Raw genomic sequence first — 22,550 nt, 5'->3', positions numbered from 1 at the left:
TCCGATCCATCTATCAGTGCATCCGTAAAAATCATGCGGACGTCTGAATGGAGCTTTACAGGGGGTTGATCAATGACAGGGGGGTAATCAATGACAGGGGGGTGATCAGGGAGTCTATATGGGGTGATCAGGGGCTAATAAGGGGTTAATAAGTGACGAGGGGGGGGTGTAGTGTAGTGTAGTGGTGCTTGGTGCTACTTTACTGAGCTACCTGTGTCCTCTGGTGGTCGATCCAAACAAAGGGGACCACCAGAGGACCAGGTAGCAGGTATATTAGACGCTGTTATCAAAACAGCTTCTAATATACCTGTTAGGGGTTAAAAAAAACACATCTCCAGCCTGCCAGCGAACGATCGCCGCTGGCAGGCTGGAGATCAACTCTCTTACCTTCCGTTCCTGTGAGCGCGCGCGCCTGTGTGCGCGCGTTCACAGGAAATCTCGCGTCTCGCGAGAGGACGCGCCGGCGCGTCCACCCAGAAGAGCAGGGCCGCCGCAAAGACGCAATCCTGCGTACGGCGGTCCTGAGGAGGTTAATTGATGAATATGCTATGTACTTGACTTAAGGATCTTTGATTATATGTATTCTACCTTTATTTCAGTGGTCTGTACTATGCCGGGATGGTGGTTTTTCTTTATCCCCTTCACCCTTTTTAATGGCAATGTAACGGATCACCTGGCACCCCGACCGAGTACCTCCGTTGACGGGTGCGCCTAGCGTTTTCCTGAGGTTTCCAAGCACTCTGGCAGACACCACAATCACCGAACCGAAGAAGCCTATAAATCCTCTTCAAGCATGTGAATGCTGTAGGCAGTAGAATAGGAAACCATACGAATAGGTTTACACTCCTAGCAGTCAAACTGGGACAGCATACCATAAATCCTCCCCCAAGAATGGGACGACACTTCACCTTGAGGGTTAAAACAGGAACTCACTTTTTTTTAACACAAGCATTGATTTATACACATCTTCCAACAAGATTACCACCCACAGGGCTCTGCAAAAACAGCCAATCACATGTATCTACAGTATTTAAACCTTCCCAGCAATTGTACACAAAATCCCCTTCCCTCTGTCTGTAACGCAATAAACAAAACACAATGAGCATTGTCTGAGATGTAATTAACCAACACAATATGCATTGTCTGAGACTCAATCCACAATATACACTTACCAAACGTAATGGACTAACTTGAACCCTGGCATACACATATACAATTTAACCGAACACATAATAACATACATAATATTTAAGACAGCCTCAATGCAATCTGCTACACAGTCTTAAAGGGGCATTGTTCCTAAAAGTCATAACATGTCCACGGATGGCCATTAAAGGGCCAGTAGCAGCAATATAAAATACCACATGCCCAAATATTGCATTCAAACGTACCAATTTACCAGGGGCCATAGTCAGCAGGTAGGAGGCGGGCAGCCAGGCCTCTCCAATGCCCAGTGGCGAGGCGGGTTCCGCCACATTTCTCCCCTTTCCCATTGAGACTATCCAGACTCCAGACCTCCAGGCGGTCTGGGGCTCTGATAGTCAGCCAGCCTTTCTCCAAGGGTGTAGTTGTCCCTATGGCCCCCTGCCGCTTGTGCCCAGTTGTAGATCCATGGCTTGGGGGGAAGGTAACCAGGGTGCCCTCTCCCCTGGTTGAACAAAGCTGTTGCTGGAGGGAAGGGGTAACAAACTCCTCTCCCTTACACACTTTCAGCCGCTGGGGAGAGGGGGTACAAGCTAGTCCTGTAACAAGGGGGTCGGTGGAGCAGAGGCTAGCGGCGCTCTGCCCGGATGCCAGCTGTTCTGCTGGAGGGACTGGAGTACAGTCCTGCTGGGTAGTAAGGGGACAAGTAGGGCAGAGGCCAGCGGCGCTCTGCCCAGATGCCAGCTCTTCTGCTGGGAGGGGGCCAGAGGGGGCTAACGACTCCTCTACTGACCCCAGTACCTGGTTTGGAGTTGGCTGTGGAGGGGAGGGGTTGCTTACCTCCTCCTCCTGGTACTGCTGCTGTTGGGGAGAGAGACCGACTGTCTCCCCTCCCTGTAAAGCACACTGCCGCTGTGGAGTGAGACCGGCTGTCTCCACTCCCTGTAGTTCACACTGCCGCTGGGGAGTGAGACCGGCTGTCTCCCCTCCCTGTAAAGCACTCTGCCGCTGGGAAGGAAGGTCGACACACTTTTCTCCCTGTATTACCCCCATCTGGAGTTGGAGATCTGGGCCAACTGCCCCGCATCCCTGTTGGGCCGGTAGAGAGATCGCAGTCCCATCTCCACCTGCCATCTGTGGGTCTTCCCAGGACCAGTCGATAAGGTCCCTCATTTCTGGGGCTGGTTGGGGAGTAGGAGGTACCGAATGCAGGTCTCCTGATGACGGGCTTAGTTGTTGGGGAGGGGGAACGAAACTCAACGCTCCCAATGGTGTACAGTCCATAAGCCCCATCAGGTTAGAGACAGGCGGTGTCACTTGATCATATAAGTCCGCATAATTCTGTTTGATCTCCCACTGCTCTGGTGGTACTTGCAGGGTATAGGGTGACTGACTGGAGCTGACCAGGTGCTGGTAATCCTGCTCCAGTTCCCATTCCTGGACAGCCAGTTCAATCAGTTCTGGCCTTAGGTCTTCGGCCATAGGGAGATCCAGCACGGCCTCTCTGTAGTGAAAAATGTCCCAAAGCCGTGACTCTGCCGCACTCCCAAATTCCGGTTCTGCAAAGGCCCCCCATAATAAGCCAGGGCCATTATAATCCCTGCCCTCTGGTTTGTCAAATTTGGCCATTCCAGGAACCCGCTGAACCGCGTACCAACGTAGCGCTTGGTATGCATCATCGAGACCCAGTTCCCTCAATGCCAGTGAATTAAGTTGCATCACCAATTCCTCCTGGGCCTGTTCTCCCAGCATAGGTATCCGTAGGGCCACTCTGGCTTGTAACCGCTGCTTCTTGTTGGGAAGACGCTCACCTCGCCAACGCTGGACACCTTCTAGGGTTTCTTCCCACATCTCTTGTCGGGCGCTCTCTCTGCAGTCCAACCTGGTTGCCTCTCCTATTGGCTTGACCAGTGGTGCCAAGAGGTTCTGTAACCTCCGGTTACATTCCTTTTCTACCTCGAGCGTTGTCCAGGGACTCGCTGGTTCTATGCCGCTCCATAATAATTCCTGTGTCTCCAGGGTGTTGTTCCTCTCACACCAGGACGCCATCCCACTGCTTGCCACCAATTTAACGGATCACCCGGCACCCCGACCGAGTACCTCCGTTGACGGGTGCGCCTAGCGTTTTCCTGAGGTTTCCAAGCACTCTGGCAGACACCACAATCACCGAACCGAAGAAGCAGATAAATCCTCTTCAAGCATGTGAATGCTGTAGGCAGTTGAATAGGAAACCATACAAATAGGTTTTCACTCCTAGCAGTCAAACTGGGACAGCATGCAATCAATCCTCCCCCAAGAATGAGACGACACTTCACCTTGAGGGTTAAAACAGGAACTCACTTTATTTTAACACAAGCATTGATTTATACACATCTTCCAACAAGGTTACCACCCACAGGGCTCTGCAAAAACAGCCAATCATATGTATCTACAGTATTTAAACCTTTCCAGCAATTGTACACAAAATCCCCTTCCCTCTGTCTGTAACGCAATAAACAAAACACAATGAGCATTGTCTGAGATGTAATTAACCAACACAATAAGCATTGTCTGAGACGCAATCCACAATATACAATTACCAAACGTAATGGACTAACTTGAACCCTGGCATGCACATATACAATTTAACCGAACACATAATAACATACATAATATTTAAGACAGCCTGAATGCAATCTGCTACACAGTCTTAAAGGGGCATTGTTCCTAAAAGTCATAATATGTCCACGGATGGCCATTAAAGGGCCAGTAGCAGCAATATAAAATACCACATGCCCAAATATTGCATTCAAATGTACCAATTTACCAGGGGCCATAGTCAGCAGGTAGGAGGCGAGCAACCAGGCCTCTCCAATGCCCAGTGGCGAGGCGGGTTCCGCCACAGGCAACGTATACAATATTTATGTAAAGTATTTTTCTCAATTGGTTGTTTATGAGCTCTAGTTTTTCTAGTATTGATGGGTAGAGTTCTGTAAATAGGAATAGAACAAGAAATTGTGTGACTGCTTTAATAAATCTGTTTTTTTATTTTATTAATTTTTATTCATATTACAAAAATCACATAATACGATATCATAAAAAACAATCAATTATTTTTTCATTCCCCCTCTCCCATCCTAATCTACCCACCCTACCTCCCCCACCTTAAACCCGAGAGAGGAAAAAAAGAAAAAAACAACTCTTCCTCCTTATGTTATACATTTTTAATCCAACAATTCGAGAATTTATCAAAACAACCTTTCTTTTTTGCCTGGAACAGAAGTTGACAAAGTAACTTATGCATTTTAGAAACCCTAAATTGTATTGTGCCTCCTAATATACAGGCCACTGGATCTCTTTCTATTTGTACTCCCATAATTTTCCTAATAACCGCTATCACAGACCAATAGTGAAAAAGTTTTGGACATCTCCACACTAAATGAAAAAGACCTGCTTGTATCATACCACATCTAGGACATTCATCAGTAGATTTCAGACCCATCCTTACGGTACAGCCTATGAATGAAGAACAATTGGGAAACCCCATGGGAGGCCCGCATTGAGACCAGAGACCTACGGTATTCCTCAATACATCTTCCCATCTTGATATTGCTCTGTTTAAAGCCTCATGCACACAACCGTTGTTTTATTCCGTGTCCGTTGTTCCGTTTTTCGTGATTTTCTGCGGACCCATTGACTTTCAATGGGTCCGTTGAAAACTCAGCTAATGCACCGTTTGTCATCCGCGTCCGTGGTTCCAGTCCGTCAGAAACACAGAAACCGGTTCGAGGACCCATTCAAGTCAATGGGATCGTGAAAAAAACGTGGAGGCACACAAGATTGTCGTCCGCTTTTTTCCTATCATTTGCATGGCAAACTTAACTTAGACTTTTTTTTTACTTTCCTTCATGTCTGGTGATCCTCCAAAAATAAAGGAAGACACACGGAAACAAAAACAGATCATGGAACAACGGAACCCCATTTTGCGGAAAAGAACACAACAACGGTCATGTGCATGAGGCCTAATTTTTAACAGTAATCTATATCTTCTTGAAATACTCCACTCTTGTTTTTCATTGTCAAGAAACAGATTCATATTTTCCATGAGCTTTTCTATATCTTCCTCTGATGAACTAATTGCATCCCTGAAAATATTTAAAAAACTCTTTATTCAAAATCCCGAATTCTTTCTTCAGTGTTTCAAAATCTTCAAATACATCCCCAACAAACAATTGTGACAAAAAACAAACCCCCTGACATTCTCAATTCATGTACTGCTTAATTTTCTGAATTTCGTTCAAGTTAATATCACTCCAAATAGGTGTAAAATCTATATAACCTTTAAATCCTTATTTTTATTTTTATTTATCTCCATTAAATTAAAAATAGTTATTATTATTATTTGTGCTCCCTAATATTCCAGATTCCAATATCTCCACCATCCCCAAGTACCTACGGTAAGTGCCAACTCAAAATAGGTGTTATATTATCTCCACTCATAAACCAAAATTGTGCCACCAAAAAATATACGTACCTATCTGGGAGTGCCATACCGCCCTCTATGATTTGTAACTGCAGAATGTATTTCCTTATCCTAACCTATCAATAATAGTGAAAACCCTGGGTGACGAGCACACTGAAGTACATAGAGAATCTTCGGGAGAAAGATCATCTCTCTCTCTGTGTTACAGAGTATTTCAGTAGATGACTGTGCTGATATTGTTGGAGGTCACACATTGTTACACAGTTGAGGGCATTTCCACTACTGAAGTTGTAAATTGATATTGATGCTCCCTGTCATTACCTCTCCCATAGGGCGCAGAGTCTGTCCGCTCATTGCTGCACTTGGCACAGGACGATATTCCTGCCACTCACTGGAAGACAACACCTCTGGTACTGAAAGCAACCGCAGGGCTTCGACTGCTTCCTGAACATCAGGCAGAGGCTCTGCTCTTGGAGGTAGAAATCGGATCACTCTGGGCATATATTAGGGCAGTTGCGTGAGGTGGGGGGGAGAAGTAGCTACCAGTGCGGAGGCCAGGATTTACTGGTTTATGTGGCACTAGTGGTCGTCCGGGGTCACACTGTGTGCCCAGCAGATGATGGACACACTCTCTGGCCCGGGCGGTAGGAGCAGGGTTCCTAATTGTCCATAAATTCCCAGACAGGCCATAAAAATACAATACTTATTTCAGTAATGCAAATTAAAGGAATTGCATTTACATGCGCTTTGCCTGTAATGAGTCTCACATGTTAGTTTCACCTTTTAATTTGCATTACTGAAATAAATTAACTTTGCAGGATATTCTAATTTTTCGAGTTTCACCTGTATATAGAAAAGCAAGACTGTACAAAAACCTCCAAAAATATGCCAAATGACAGAAATTGTATTGCATCCAAAACCCCCTCATTACAATCTTGTACTCTGAAACAGGGGCATTGCTAGGGTCTTAAAAGATCTGGGGCCCAAGCCCCAATGCATATGGCCCAATTCTCTGAGTCGACCAAACGCACTCCCCCCCCCCCCCCCCCCGGAAAACACTAGCACTGAAGACACAGCAGCACGAACAGCTGGCATCCAGGGCCTCCAGGTGACGTCTCCTCTGATGTAGATCTTCTCCGTCATCATCTTCTCCATTTGGTCCGTACAACCTCTCTCAGCTGCGCTTCGTCTCTGTACAGTGTGACACACAGACATCTTAGCTTCCACACATTTCTATCATCATCTCCCAACCTGGAGCCCCCACAGTGTTATCCTGCTGCTCGCTGTACCCCCCAATACCCCCAAATACTATCCTGAGGGGAAAATGAGTGCCCCCCATAGTAATAGTGCTCCTCATAGCCCCACCAATAGTAATCCCTTCTAGAATGCCCTAATTAGTAATACTGCCCCCTACAGTGCCTCCAACAGTGATAGTGCCCCCATTAGTAGAAGAGCCCTCCAGTGTTAATAATGCCCTTACAGAGCCCCCAGTAGAAATAAGGCCCCTATTGTTCCCCCAGTGGTAATAAAGCTCTCTACAGGCCCCTCAGTAGTAATAAGGCCCCCACAGTGCTCTTAGTAGAAATAATGTGGATCTATGTCCCTCCTATAGAGCCCCCGGTAGTAATAAGAACTCCTAATGTCCCCAGTATCTATATCGCCCCCTACTGTTATAATGTTCGCCCTGAAGTGCCCCTAGTATTTATAATGCTCCCTGCAGTGCCCCCTGTAGTAATATTCCTCCATTTACTGTCCTCAGAAATGATAATTCCTCAGCACCTCCACCATAAAGTCCCATGTAAATAACATCACACCATCTCTCCAGCCCGCTCCAATATACAGTCCCACGTAAATAACATCACCCCCTCCCTAGCAGCCTTCAACATTCAGTCCCATGTAAATAACATCCCCCCCTTAATATTCAGTCCCATGTAAATAACACCCCCAGACACCTTAAACATACAGTCCCATGTAAATAGCATTACCCCTCAACATTCAGTCCCATATAAATAATATCACTTCCTCCCACAGCCACCTCCAACATGCGTTCCCATGTAAATAACATCACTTCACCCACTGTCCCATGTAAATAACTTCCCTCCCTTCAGCCCTAACATACAGTCCCAGTTAAATAACGACAACTCCCAACATTGCTCTGCCTCTCCCTTCACTTACCTCTCCTCATGTACAGACCTCACCACAGCTTCTTCCCAGGACTTCTCTTCACTGCTGAGCCGTCCTCTCCTGCACTGGTCACATGACGTTGACATCATCGCAGGTCCTTTTCAGCTACTGCATTAAGAACTGATCACATGGACTGTGATGTCATCACGGGTCCTTGAGCTCTTGCAGGGCATTAGGATGGCAATACAGTCGGATCTATCTGGCAGGCAGGACATTTCGGGGCCTGGACACAACATCAGGGACTCAGGCCCCGAATGTTTTAACCTAGCAACGTCCCTGCTCTGAAAGATTATGTCTAGATGCAAAGTCAGAAGAAACCCCCTCCCTAATATCGGAGCAGAACCGGACAGCCAAAAATCATGTAATGAGTATTATTAACCCTGTACAGCAGCGGTGGGGTCCCCTGGACATATGGTTTGTGTTCTTCATTCTTTTTAACTAAATTAAAAACAAAGGACGGAAGGTATGTAGAAGAGAATAAAGGGCTAGCCGACTGCCTTAATGAATACTTCTGTTCAGTTTTTACAAAAGAAAAAGGAGAAGGACCTCCACTAGAAAGAATGACTATTAAATCGTTTGATGCATGTATCTTTACAGAGGAAGATGTTCTAAGTTTGCTGTCTAAGGTGAAGACAGATAAGTCACAGGGGCCTGATGAGATACACCCAAAATTATTAAAAGAGCTTAGTGGTGAGCTGGCAAAACCGTTAACAGATTTATTTACCAATCATTAGTAACAGGAGTCGTCCCGGAAGATTGGAAATTGGCAAATGTCGTGCCCATTCACAAGAAAGGTAGTAGGGAGGAATCGAGCAACTATAGACCAGTGAGTCTGACATCAATAGTAGGCAAATTAATGGAAACCCTATTAAAGGATAGGATTGTGGAACATCTAAAATCCCATGGATTGCAAGATGAAAAACAACATGGGTTTACTTCAGGGAGATCATGTCAAACAAATCTTATAGATTTTTTTGACTGGGTGAATAAAACAATAGACGGTGGAGGTGCAGTAGACATCGCATATCTAAATTTTAGTAAGGCTTTTGACACTGTCCCACATAGAAGACTTATCAATAAACTGCAGTCATTGAGCATGGACTCCCATATTGTTGAGTGGATTAGGCAGTGGCTGAATGACAGACAACAGAGGGTTGTAGTCAATGGAGAACATTCAAAACAAGGTAATGTTACCAGTGGGGTTCCACAGGGATCTGTACTGGGACCAATTTTGTTTAATATCTTCATAAGTGATATTGCAAAAGGCCTCGCTGGTAAGGTTTGTCTTTTTGCTGATGACACAAAGATATGTAACAGGGTTGATGTTCCTGGAGGGAAACGCCAAATGGAAAAGGATTTAGGAAAACTAGAAGAATGGTCAGAACTCTGGAAACTGAAATTTAATGTGGATAAGTGCAAGATAATGCACCCGGGGCGTAAAAACCCAAGGGCAGAATATAGAATATTTGACACAGTCCTAACCTCAGTATCTGAGGAAAGGGATTTAGGAGTAATTATTTCAGAAGACTTAAAGGTGGGAAGACAATGTAATAGAGCAGCACGAAATGCCAGCAGAATGCTTGGATGTATAGGGAGAGGTATAAGCAGTAGAAAGAGTGAAGTGCTTATGCCGCTGTACAGAACACTGGTGAGACCTCACTTGGAGTATTGTGCGCAGTACTGGAGGCCATATCTTCAGAAGGATATAGATACTCTAGAGAGAGTTCAGAGAAGAGCTACTAAACTAGTACATGGATTGCAGGATAAAACTTACCAGGAAAGGTTAAAGGACCTTAATATGTATAGCTTGGAAGAAAGAAGAGACAGAGGGGATATGATAGAAACTTTTAAATACATAAAGGGAATCAACTCGGTAAAGGAAGAGAGCATATTTAAAAGAAGAAAAACTACCACAAGAGGACACAGTTTTAAATTAGAGGGGCAAAGGTTTAAAAGTAATATAAGGAAGTATTACTTTACTGAGAGAGTAGTGGATGCATGGAATAGCCTTCCTGCAGAAGTGGTAGCTGCAGATACAGTGAAGGAGGTTAAGCATGCATGGGATAGGCATAAGGCCATCCTTCATATAAGATAGGGCCGGGGGCTATCCATAGTATTCAGTATATTGGGCAGACTAGATGGGCCAAATGGTTCTTATCTGCCGACACATTCTATGTTTCTATGATCCCACAGCAGAGACCGGGCCAGGGAGGATGGTGGGGTTCGTGCCCTGAGCTGGCTTTTCAGCCGGCCCAGGGCACGCAGGGTGGGTCACATAGACATACCTCCCCTCTGGCTTTAATGCCTTTCTCTTCTTTCCTATTGGCTCATCTTCAGGTAATTCATTACCAAAACAAATTTTGGGGGACTCCAGGTGGCGTATTTCGGCCATAAGCTGCCCCCCAACTCCGTCGTTCTCATAGTACTCTCCTTCCTCATCGGAACTAGTGGGGGGCAGGCATACCTGCTCTGCGGTGATGCCAGTTTCCGCAGGTTCCCCCCCCCCCCCCCCCCCGTGTCCGACTCTTCCTCCTCACTAGAGGAGTCATCTTCTTGCTGTTTTTGGTTTCCAGCCATTTCATTGAACCTTTCATCGTTCATGAGCTTTTCCTTAAAGGGACCACTGTTATCCAGAATGGCCCCCATTCTTTCCTGCAGCTCTTTAATAACTTCTTTTAAGCCTTTTATTTTTCTTGATATTTCTGGCCTGTTTTTTCTGGCTGCCTCGTCCACCTTCCCCCTATCAAGCTTTAGGTTCTCCCTCACCTTCTTGAGGGTCCTATTCGCTTCCTCGTACTCCCGGAGGTAGGCCGTGATCCGGGAGCTGTAAACGGCGATTAGTTCCTGGGGCTTCATGTTGCCCCAGTCAGCCTCAACTGGAACCGTCCCATCCCCAGGAGCACTCCGCGTACCTCTTGGAGGGCTACTGTCCGCCCTCCTGGAACTGCCGGCGATGGACACGGCTTCACCTCCGGGGGCTGCAGGGGCCGCTGCACCACGACTCCTGCTGGATCTTCTGACCCCCGAGGCGGAAGATGGAACTGAGGCCGGTAGCTCACGTCCCCTACCTCCCGCCGGCCTACCCCGGGAAGTAGGATCCTGGGTCTTCAGTCGCTTCATGGCCCAGGACCCTACCAGCCCCCTGGGGAGAGAGGCAGGGCCTGGGCTGGGATAGATGGAAAAATCCCTGGAAGTCTGTCACTAATTAGCAGGAGCTCCTCCACACACAACCACACCCGTCCACTGGCTCCTGCACACTGAGGATTACACCCGGTATACAGGACAGGAGAAGTGGTACTGTGCAGTGTCCATATATACAGAATAAGAACAGATACTGAGGATTACACCCAGTATACAGGACAGGAGAAGTGGTACTGTGCAGAGTCCATATATACAGAATAAGAGCAGATACTGAGGATTACACCCAGTATACAGGACAGGAGAAGTGGTACTGTGCAGTGTATACATATACAGAATAAGAGCAGATACTGAGGATTACACCCAGTATACAGGACAGGGGAAGTGGTACTGTGCAGTGTATACATATACAGAATAAGAGCAGATACTGAGGATTACACCCAGTATACAGGACAGGAGAAGTGGTACTGTGCAGTGTCCATATATACAGAATAAGAGCAGATACTGAGGAACTCTTTTTTAATTTTATACAAAAATACAAAAACGTTGCCATAAAATTTTCCAAACAAGGTATAAAGTATATACACTTACCCTACTGGCCCAGCTACATGCATACTATCTCATTCATACCTACTAAAAAAAAAAAAATGGAGAAAATGAAACTTAGCCTAACGTAAACATCCGATCCGGCTGAGCCCCGACTATATACAAATTTATACAAATTAATCAGAACAGAAACTAAATTACAACTTCTTACAATAAAAAATAATAAACATAAAATAATCATAACAGAAATATCAAATAACTATAATATATTTTTTTTTATTATTATTAATTTTTTTTTTTTTTTTTTTAAATTTTAATTTTTTTTACATTTTAATTTAATTTTATTTTTTTTTATTTTTTTTACACACATATATGAGAAAACAAACCCATACTAACCCTACCAATCTATCTATCTATCTATCCCATCACCTTCACCCAGGGCCAACCTCCGCCTCTTGTCCCTCCATGAGGCCAGCCCTTCCACCACCACCCACACCCAGCCCCTCGCCTCATGTCCTCCTATGTCCGCATAGTCCAGGGCTGGATGCAGGTCTCCCCACACAAAATATGAACCCCCCACCCCATCCCACCCAACCTAACTACACCCCACTTACCCTATCATACAATATATACATCTTATAACAACCATATCAATCTATACAAACCAATATTAAAATCCACCCGAAGGCCCAAGTTCAGTCATTTGCAAACCTTTCTTCAAAAACTCATCTTAAATACAAAACAAAAACCTAATGTGAAAGCCTCAGCCCAACACCAGGAAAAGTGCCACTGAGGCTAAGGCACATCAAAGGTGAAGCCTCTCCAGAGGTAAGAGACCCCATCCGTACCCACCTTCTCGCACTCAAGAGAGCGAACCTTCGCCAGGTCACTTAGAATGTTCCTACACACCTCTTCCACAGGGAGGACTTTCTGCTGGGTTGAAACTAAACACCGTGCGTTCCATGTGAAGTACCTGATCACTATGCTAACTATAAAAGCTGTGCATGGGTCCCTTCTTCCCAAACCTTTGAATGCTCCATAAGCCCATTCCGCATAGGAGAGGTTGGCTAGCCTAGGCCAGCCAATGGATGCACCCACCCGTTTGTATACCTCTGTATTAAAGGGACACTGAAGCAGGAAGTGCTCCATACTTTCCAGTATGTCGCCACACTCCTCCCGGGGACAACCCCTTTCATCAGAGTTCCTGTACTTCAAGTTGTCCCTTACATACAGCTTCCCGTGAAAGCAGCGCCAAGCCAAGTCCCAAAACTTCAAGGGGATCCTTGCCGAATTTAACAACTGTAACCCCTTGTCTAGATCCCGGCTTGGGCAATCCTTAAGGGCCAGGGGCTTCCAGAAGTGGGTCAACAAGACCCTCTCGTCAAGGGATCTCCTTGACTGGGTCTTGATTTCCCTCACTCCCAAACCCCACTGGCGGATCACCTTCAGAATCGGGGTGACATAAGCCGGAAGATATCCGTGAGGTGTACGCAAATCCTTCACTTGCCCTCCTGTCTCCCACTCCTGGAAGAAAGGCCAAAACCAACCCCTGCAAGAGACTACCCACGGAGGAGCCCTCTCTTTCCAGAGGTTTGCCAGGTTGATCTTAACAAAGGTGTTCACAAGGAACACCACTGGGTTGACCATACCCAACCCCCCTAATCTCCTCGTACGGTATGTCACCTCTCTCTTGACTAGGTTCAGCCTATTCCCCCATAACAGTTGAAAGAACAGACTGTAAACCCGAGTCCAGAGAGGTTCTGGCAAGACACATACACTGGCCAAATAGATAAGCAAAGGGAGAAGGTAAGTCTTGATCAGGTTCACCCTTTCCCTGAGGGTCAAAGACCAACCCTTCCACTGGTCAACCTTCTGAGCGGCGATCGTGAGCCTGCTGTCCCAATTTTGGGTGGGATAATCCCCATGGCCGAATTGAACGCCTAGGACTTTGGCTGACGACTGGGGCTCTGGGAGGGTGTCCGGGAGACCGAAAGATGGATCACCCCCTCCCAGCCAGAGACTCTCACACTTATCCCGGTTAATCATGGACCCGGAGACTTCCGAGTAGCGTTCTACCTCCGACATCACGTATTCCGCCCCACCTCCCGAGGACACGAAAACAGTGACGTCATCGGCATACGCCACCACCCTCAGAGTGGCTTCTGGCTCCTCCAGACTCATCCTGACTCCCGCTAACGGTCCCCGATCAATCCTCCTAATAAAAGGATCAATCGCAAACACGTATAAGAGCGGGCTCAATGGACAACCCTGGCGGACTCCAGACCCGACCTCAAAAGGGCTGCCAGACCAACCGTTCACTAGCGGGAAACTCTCTGCCCCTGCATACAAGATCTTTAGCCAATCGACAAACCCTCCCGGCAGGCCATATTTCAGAAGGACTGCCCAGAGGTACTCGTGGTTAACCCGATCAAAAGCCTTTGCCTGATCTAAAGCCAGCATGTACCCCTTCCAGCTACCCGCCCTACTCTGCTCCACTGCCTCTCGGACACCGAGCACAGCACTAAACGTGCTTCGGCCTGGAACTGAGCAATGTTGGGTCTCCGAAAGGAGCCGGGGCGCAAACTGCACCAACCGTTTAAACAGTATCTTGGCCAGGATCTTTCTGTCCGTATTGAGAAGCGCTATGGGACGCCAATTCTCAATACGGCTCGGATCTTTACCCTTTGATATAAGGATCAGAGCTGACCTCCTCATTGACTTCGGCAGAGTACCTGAGGAAAGGCACTCATTGAATACCTTAGTCAAGAGGGGAACCAAGGAGTCCTTAAAGGTCTTATAAAACTCGGATGTTAAGCCATCCGGGCCTGGCGACTTCTTTAGGGCAAGCCCTTCGATCGCCAGGCTGACTTCCTCTTCTCTGATTTCTTCTATCAAAACGCCAAGAGAGAGGTCTACTCTTAACTCAGGGATGGTTTCAGCCAGGAAAGCCGAAATCCTGTCCCGATTCAGATCCTTCTTCCTCAAGAGGCACGAGTAGAAGGACTTGACGATTTCCAAGATCCCTGATCTGGACCTATCCAGAGATCCCGTACCATCGACCAGTCCCGTCACCAACTTACTTTTCACTGACATCTTACAGTTTCTGTAAGGGTCGGGCGAGCGGTACTTCCCGAAATCCCTCTCAAAAACCAAAGATGTGTGCCTATCGTACTGGCACCTCTTAAGCAAAGATTTCACCCTGGAGATATCCTCTCGGCTACCTCCAGTCGAGACCAGTTGTTCGAGTTTCCTCCTCAGACCCTGATACAAGCGGTACCTGTCCAGGGACCTGAGGCTCGAGAGCTGGCGGAAGAATTTTGCCACCCGATCTTTGAATATCTCCCACCACTCAGACTTAGTGTCACAAAGATCCAGCAACTCTACCTGACTCTGAAGGAAGTCCTTAAAGGATTGTCTCACCTCTGCTTCCTCCAGGAGGGCCGAATTTAGCTTCCAATAGCCTCTTCCCATTTGGGGGGATTCTGCAACATTCAAAGAGAACATAATTAGACAGTGATCGGAGAATTCCACCTCTAAAGGTGAAAAAGTAGTCTCCTCCTTTAAATAAAACCTGTCTATTCTAGACCTAATCTGACTACCTCTATAATAAGTGAAACCACCGTGGCCTGGGGTGTGCCTAATGTGGACATCCACCAGGCGAGCCTCGCTAGCTATGCTATTCAGGGATACACTATCATAAGCCAGCCGGTTTCTGGCGCCTCCCCGGTCTTGGGACCTTGTGACTGTATTAAAGTCCCCGCCAAAGACCACCTGCCGACTCGTAAAAAGGAAAGGTTTGATCCTCATAAAGAGACGATTCCGATCCCACCTGGTTTGGGGACCATAGATGTTTATCAGGCGAAGCTCTTGACCCTTCATGAGGACATCTAAAATCAAACACCTCCCCATTTCTAACTCAATCACTCGTCGGCTTTCTACTGGTGCGGTAAAAAGAACCGCCACTCCGCTATACGGCTCAGCCGCAAGAGACCAATATGATGGACCACACCTCCACTCCTTTTTTGCTTTATACACAGCCGCCAAATCTGGCAGCCTGGTCTCTTGCAAAAATAAAATGTCAGCTTCAACCCGGCTGAGAAAATCAAAGGCTGCAAACCTAGCCGCATCCGATTTAATACTGGCGACATTAATGGTCGCCAGCGTCAACGGAGTGAGTGCCGCCATACAGAGTGATTAAGTTCTTCCCTCCCTTCCCCTTCTTGTTCTTCTTCTTACCCCTCTTGGGGCTACCCCCTAAGGTGGCACGATCTCTTTTGAGAGAGACAGTGGTGTCCATCTCATTAGTCACCACCGCCTCCCCCTTCGCACCACCCTTGTCATTCCCATTCCCAGTGTCTGGACCCGCCCCACCTCCCGAGGACCTTGCATCCTCACCGGAGGGAGGCGCGGGCCCTTCCAGAGGCTCCTTCTCTTGCCCCTCCGGCTCCCCACCTTGAACCTCCTCCCCGGAAGAAGAGGAGGCGGAGATCTCATCCAAGGTGAGGTACCGGTTGGAAAGATCCAGGGGAAGAGAGTCAGGATTAGAGAGGTCCAGGGGGGAGCTGGCTTTGCCTTCCACAGGCACTCTAGTCGGGCTAGATCTTTTTTTGGTCAGACGTTTCCTTCTTATTCTTTTAGACTCTGTCTCACTCCCCTCTGTTGCACTCTCGTAGCAAGAGGACAGAGTCACCTCGGAACGGTCTAGTCTCCTGAGTTCCTCATTCCCCTCGATATCCCCCAGGGTCTCAGCTCTAGGAGAGGCATTCTCTTGGGAGGGCACAGGCATCACCCCAGGACGGGGTTCCACCTGCCCCCTCTCCATCTGACGCCTCTCCCTCCGTCTCTTCTGGGACGGGCCGTCTTTTCTCTTCATCGACCCCACTGCCCTGTCGCCTTCGCCAGCACTCGCCTCGGCGGTGGGGGCCTCCCGGCTCGCCTCCGCGCGTGCACGAGCCACGTTGGCGACAGAGCGAGGGCAACGACTGAACGGGTGCCCTAGCTCACCACACAGGTTGCATCTAATCTGCCCACAAGATGCAGCTAGATGGCCTTCACCCCCGCACAACGCGCACCTCTGCACTTGGCAGCTGGCGCTGAAGTGCGAAGGGCTGCCGCACTTGTAACACAGCTTAGGCTGCCCCCTGTAGAACACCATGATCCTATCCCGACCAAGGAAAGCAGATGATGGTATGTGGGAAACCGACCCCCCTGAATGTTTCAACTTAATCTGAAACGTCCAGGCACCCGACCAGATGCCAAACTCATCCAGGTTCTTGCTAGGAAGACCCTGGACGTCCCCGTACCTGCTCAACCAGGTCAAGATGTCAACACAAGAAAGTGACTCGTTACGGGTGAGAACGGTCACCTTCTTGACCTCATTCTGGCGGGTTATCGCTTGCACAAAAAACCCCTGCCAGTCCGGCTGGTCTTTTGCCAGTTCATACCCAGACCAGAAAAGTTCAAGACCCTCTGGCCGGGCAAAACTGACATCAAACTCCCGGGTGCCATACGGATGTATCAGGGCAAAGATGTCACATGCCCTGATGCCCATCCGAAAGAGAAGCTCTGCCACCCTCTTTCTGGTAGGGCACGCTTCATTGCCTCTCCACTTCAGACAGACAACATTCCGCCTGGTTGACCCGGGGCCGGTTGTGGGTGAGGACCAGGTGGTCTCGCCCCCGCCTTGCTCTCGGAAGGCACGCAGGCCATGTCTGTCTATCCAGAAGGATAGATCCACCTGCTGCCCCCCTACTGTAATGGAATTCTCCCCTCTCCTAAGAGCCTCTAGAAGTTGCCGCTGCAAGTTACCGTCACCAGACATTGGTAATGGGGAGGACAATGGGGACCGCCCCTCCCCCCCCGCGCCGGCAACCACACCAGCATAACTTCTGCCAGGCGTAACCGACGCAGGAGGGGCAGCCGGACCGGGCCCACCCCCATCCCCCCCAGACCTATCTACAGCAGGTGCCACTCCAGACCCCTCTGAAGGGGCTACATGAGGCGCACCGGCCACTTGTACAGTGGGCGGCCGACCTCCAACATTCACCCCTCCATCAGGGCCCAGGGCAACACCAACACCACTAACAAAAACTGTATTTACACAAGTGACCACTTCTTTAGTGGCCACTACCACACTCTCCCCTCCCCCCACACACACTGCTGGGCCAGAGGGGACCGAGGTCACATTATTTGTTTTGTCCAGCATCTCCTTGCTGGACACATTTTTAACAGTCTTTTCTGATTTTTCAGTCTTTCCTGATTTTTCGGGCCGGCGGGCTGTAGAACCACTGGTCCCAGCCACGCCGGCCTTATCCACTTGACGGACAGTGCAGGAGGGAGGGGCGGTGCGCACCACACTCTCATCAGGACCGCCCCCTCCCTCTCTGCCTACACACACACACTGCTCTGAGCTCTTTTCTGGACATCCGAAGCCCCACCCCCTCCACCCCTGACCACTCCCACTGCGCCGCCACGACAATACCAGCGGAAGGGACTGAAGCGGAGCAGACCGGGGCAGAGGAGACGGGAACCCCGGCAGGGATTTGGGCATACAAACTGGGAGGGGCGGAGGCAGCCACCTCGCACCCTCCCCCTGCAACTCCGGATCGGGACACCGCTGTACCCGCGGTCCCACCACCTCAACCCACAGCCGTCCCCACCACCCCCGCCCCCCTGTCCCCCACCGCCATGCCAAAACCGGCAGGGGGGGCTGCAGGGCGCACGGGAGCGGCGAAGCAGACCGGGGCAGAGGAGGCAGACCCCAGGACAGGGATCCCGGCAACAACCTCTGCAAGGGGGTCAGTGGCAGCCACACCGCCCCGCCGCACCTCCACCCGGCACTTGTCCAGTGCCCCAGCAGAGGCGGGCGGAGCCATCCGACCACCAACCATGTCCTCCTCGCCGCCCGCCCCGGGAGCCTTCCTGTCTGGCCCCTCCAGCTTTTCCTCACCGCCCCTGTTACCGCAAACAGGGACGGCGTCCTGCGCCATCTTTGCCACGTCTTTCTCCCCACTCCTACGCACCGATCCCACAGCAGAGACCGGGCCAGGGAGGATGGTGGGGTTCGTGCCCTGAGCTGGCTTTTCAGCTGGCCCAGGGCACGCAGGGTGGGTCACATAGACATACCTCACCTCTGGCTTTAATGTCTCTGCCTTTCTCTTTTTTCCTAATGGCTCATCTTCAGGCAATTCGTCACCAAAGCAAATGTCCTCACTAATTTTGGGGGACTCCAGGTGGCGTATTTCGGCCATAAGCTGCCCCCCAACTCCGCTGTTCTCACTGAACTCGCCTTCTTCATCAGAACTAGTGGGGGGCAGGCATACCTGCTCTGCGGTGATGCTAGTTTCCGCAGGCTGCCCCCCCCATGTCCGACTCTTCCTCCTCACTAGAGGAGTCATCTTCTTGCTGCTTTTTATTTCCAGCCATTTCATTAAACCTTTGATCGTTCATGAGTTTTTCCTTGAAGGGACCACTGTTATCCAGAATGGCCCCCATTCTTTCCTGCAGCTCTTTAATCACTTCTTTTAAGACTTTTATTTTTCTTGATATTTCTAGCCTGTTTTTTCTGGCTGCTTTGTCCACCTTCCCCCTCTCAAGCTTCAGGTTCTCCCTCACCTTCTTGAGGGTCCTATTCGCTTCCTCGTACTCCCGGAGATAGGCTGTGATCCGGGAGCTGTAAACGGCGATTAGTTCCCGGGGCTTCATGTTGCCCCAGTCAGCCACAACCGGAACCGTCCCATCCCCAGGAGCACTCCGCGTACCTCTTGGAGGGCTACTGTCCGCCCTCCTGGAACTGCCGGCGATGGACACGGCTTCACCTCCGGGGGCTGCAGGGGCCGCTGCACCACGACTCCTGCTGGATCTTCTGACCCCCGAGGCGGAAGATGGAACTGAGGCCGGTAGCTCACCTCCCCTACCTCCCGCCGGCCTACCCCGGGAAGTAGGATCCTGGGTCTTCAGTCGCTTCATTGCCCAGGACCCCACCACCTCCCTGGGGAGAGAGGCAGGGCCTGGGCTGGGATAGATGGAAAAATCCCTGGAAGCTGCTGGACAATCAGCAGGAGCTCCTCCAAACACGACCACACCCGTCCACTGACTCCTGCACACACGACCACACCCGTCCACTGACTCCTCCAAACACGACCACACCCGTCCACTGACTCCTGCACACACGACCACACCCGTCCACTGACTCCTGCACACACGACCACACCCGTCCACTGGCTCCTGCACACACGACCACACCCGTCCACTGACTCCTGCACACACGACCACACCCGTCCACTGACTCCTGCACACACGACCACACCCGTCCACTGACTCCTGCACACACGACCACACCCGTCCACTGGCTCCTGCACACACGACCACACCCGTCCACTGGCTCCTGCACACTGAGGATTACACCCAGTATACAGGACAGGAGAAGTGGTACTGTGCAGTGTCCATATATACAGAATAAGAGCAGATACTGAGGATTACACCCAGTATACAGGAGAAGTGGTACTGTGCAGTGTATATATATACAGAATAAGAGCAGATACTGAGGATTACACCCAGTATACAGGACAGGAGAAGTGGTACTGTGCAGTGTATATATATACAGGATAAGAGCAGATACTGAGGATTACACCCAGTATACAGGACAGGAGAAGTGGTACTGTGCAGTGTATATATATACAGAATAAGAGCAGATACTGAGGATTACACCCAGTATACAGGACAGGAGAAGTGGTACTGTGCAGTGTATACATATACAGAATAAGAGCAGATACTGAGGATTACACCCAGTATACAGGAGAAGTGGTACTGTGCAGTGTATATATATACAGAATAAGAGCAGATACTGAGGATTACACCCAGTATACAGGACAGGAGAAGTGGTACTGTGCAGTGTATATATATACAGGATAAGAGCAGATACTGAGGATTACACCCAGTATACAGGACAGGAGAAGTGGTACTGTGCAGTGTATATATATACAGAATAAGAGCAGATACTGAGGATTACACCCAGTATACAGGACAGGAGAAGTGGTACTGTGCAGTGTATACATATACAGAATAAGAGCAGATACTGAGGATTACACCCAGTATACAGGACAGGAGAAGTGGTACTGTGCAGTGTGTATATATACAGAATAAGAGCAGATACTGAGGATTACACCCGGTTTACAGGACAGGAGAAGTGGTACTGTGCAGTGTATATATATATACAGAATAAGAGCAGATACTGAGGATTACACCCAGTATACAGGACAGGAGAAGTGGTACTGTGCAGTGTATATATATACAGAATAAGAGCAGATACTGAGGATTACACCCGGTATACAGGACAGGAGAAGTGGTACTGTGCAGTGTATATATATATATATATACAGAATAAGAGCAGATACTGAGGATTACACCCAGTATACAGGACAGGAGAAGTGGTACTGTGTAGGGATCGACCGATATTGATTTTTTAGGGCCGATACCGATACCGATAATTTGTCAACTTTCAGGCCGATAGCCGATAATTTATACCGATATTCTGGGTATTTTTATTTTTGAGGAAAAAAAAAAATTTCCTACACAAATCTGCTGAAAATTAATGTTTATTGTTAACGTGTATTATTATTTTATTTTTTTGTAAATCTTTTTCATTTATACTTAATATTTTTGTGTTTTTTTTTTTTTTACTAACTTTTAGCCCCCTTAGGGACTAGAACCCTTGTCCCATTCACCCTGATAGATCTCTATCAGAGTGAATAGGATCTCGCACTCTCCCTGCTGCCCTGTGCTCTGTGCACACAGCAGCATGGAGCTGACTATGGCAGCCAGGGCTTCAATAGCGTCCTGGCTGCCATGGTAACCGATCGGAGCCCCAGGCTTACACTGCTGGGGCTCCGATCGGAGGAGCAGGGGAGAGGGGATCCTGTGGCCACTGCCACCAATGATTAGAACTGGGGGGGGGGGGGGGGCGCACTGCGCCACCAATGCTTTTACTATTGGGATGGGGGTGGGGGGCGCACTGCGCCACCAATGACTAATACTAGGGGGCTTGAGGGGGGGGGCGCACTGCGCCACCAATGATTAAAGGGAATCGATCCATGTTTAATAAAGTACCTTTTTTCCATCTGTGTTCTTCTTTTCCATGTCAGTCTTGTCCTTTCTTCTAAAAATCGATTCTTAGGATATGCAAATGACGCTGTAAGGAGCCCAGAGGGGCGTTTTTCTTTCTCCACGGTGCCCAGGAACGCCCCTCTGAAGTGCCGTGCCCGCCTAAATATGAAAACTACTAACGCCTCCATGTTTAGCTGAATCGCCTCCCAGAGGCGCGGCTAAGTCCTCAACACCCCCCCTCCTCCTCCTCAGCGCCGCGCTCTGCGAACACCCGATCCTCCTCTCGTCGGCGTCCCAAATCCTGCGCAGGCGCAGTGCCAGCGATTGCCTGCGCTCTGATAATACGGCTGAGGGCAACAGCTTCAACATCGTCACTGGGCATGCGCCGAGCCCAGTGACGATGTTGAAGCTGTTGCCCTCAGCCGTATTATCAGAGCGCAAGCAATCGCCGGCACTTCGCCTGCGCAGGATTTGGGACGCCGACGAGAGGAGGATCGGGTGTTCGCAGAGCGCGGCGCTGAGGAGGGGGAGGGAGGAGGAGGAGGAGGGGGGGGGGTGAATGTTGAGGACTTAGCCGCGCCTCTGGGAGGCGATTCAGCTAAACATGGAGGCGTTAGTAGTTTTCATATTTAGGCGGGCACGGCACTTCAGAGGGGCGTTCCTGGGCACCGTGGAGAAAGAAAAACACCCCTCTGGGCTCCTTACAGCGTCATTTGCATATCCTAAGAATCGATTTTTAGAAGAAAGGACAAGACTGACATGGAAAAGAAGAACACAGATGGAAAAAAGGTACTTTATTAAACATGGATCCATGAAAAAAAAATTTTAAACATTGCTAGTGACAGATTCCCTTTAATGCTGGGGGGCTTGGGGGGGGGGCGCACTGCGCCACCAATGACTAATACTAGGGGGCTTGGGGGGGGGGCGCACTGCGCCTCCAAGGTTTTTACTATTGGGATGGGGGGCGCACTGC

At 49.2% G+C, this 22,550-nt stretch overlaps 1 protein-coding gene across 7 annotated transcripts in view; it reads left to right on the top strand.

Annotated features, from left to right (window-relative positions):
* Nucleotides 1-22,550, top strand: part of ENTPD5 (ectonucleoside triphosphate diphosphohydrolase 5 (inactive)) — a 62,930-nt gene that overhangs the window by 17,519 nt on the left and 22,861 nt on the right. For 6 of the 7 annotated variants that reach the window (XM_040412338.1, XM_040412339.1, XM_040412343.1 and 3 more), the window contains one exon: nucleotides 5,938-6,081. The exons of the other annotated variant lie outside the window; for it this stretch is intronic. In XM_040412338.1, the coding sequence (XP_040268272.1) occupies nucleotides 5,938-6,081 (144 nt within the window). The remainder of the gene's footprint in view (nucleotides 1-5,937; nucleotides 6,082-22,550) is intronic. 7 annotated transcript variants of the gene reach the window in all.

Source organism: Bufo bufo, chromosome 11 (genome assembly GCF_905171765.1).
Source record: "Bufo bufo chromosome 11, aBufBuf1.1, whole genome shotgun sequence".
NCBI classification, from domain to species: Eukaryota; Metazoa; Chordata; class Amphibia; order Anura; family Bufonidae; genus Bufo; species Bufo bufo.
This window is presented reverse-complemented; position numbering and strand designations above follow the sequence as displayed.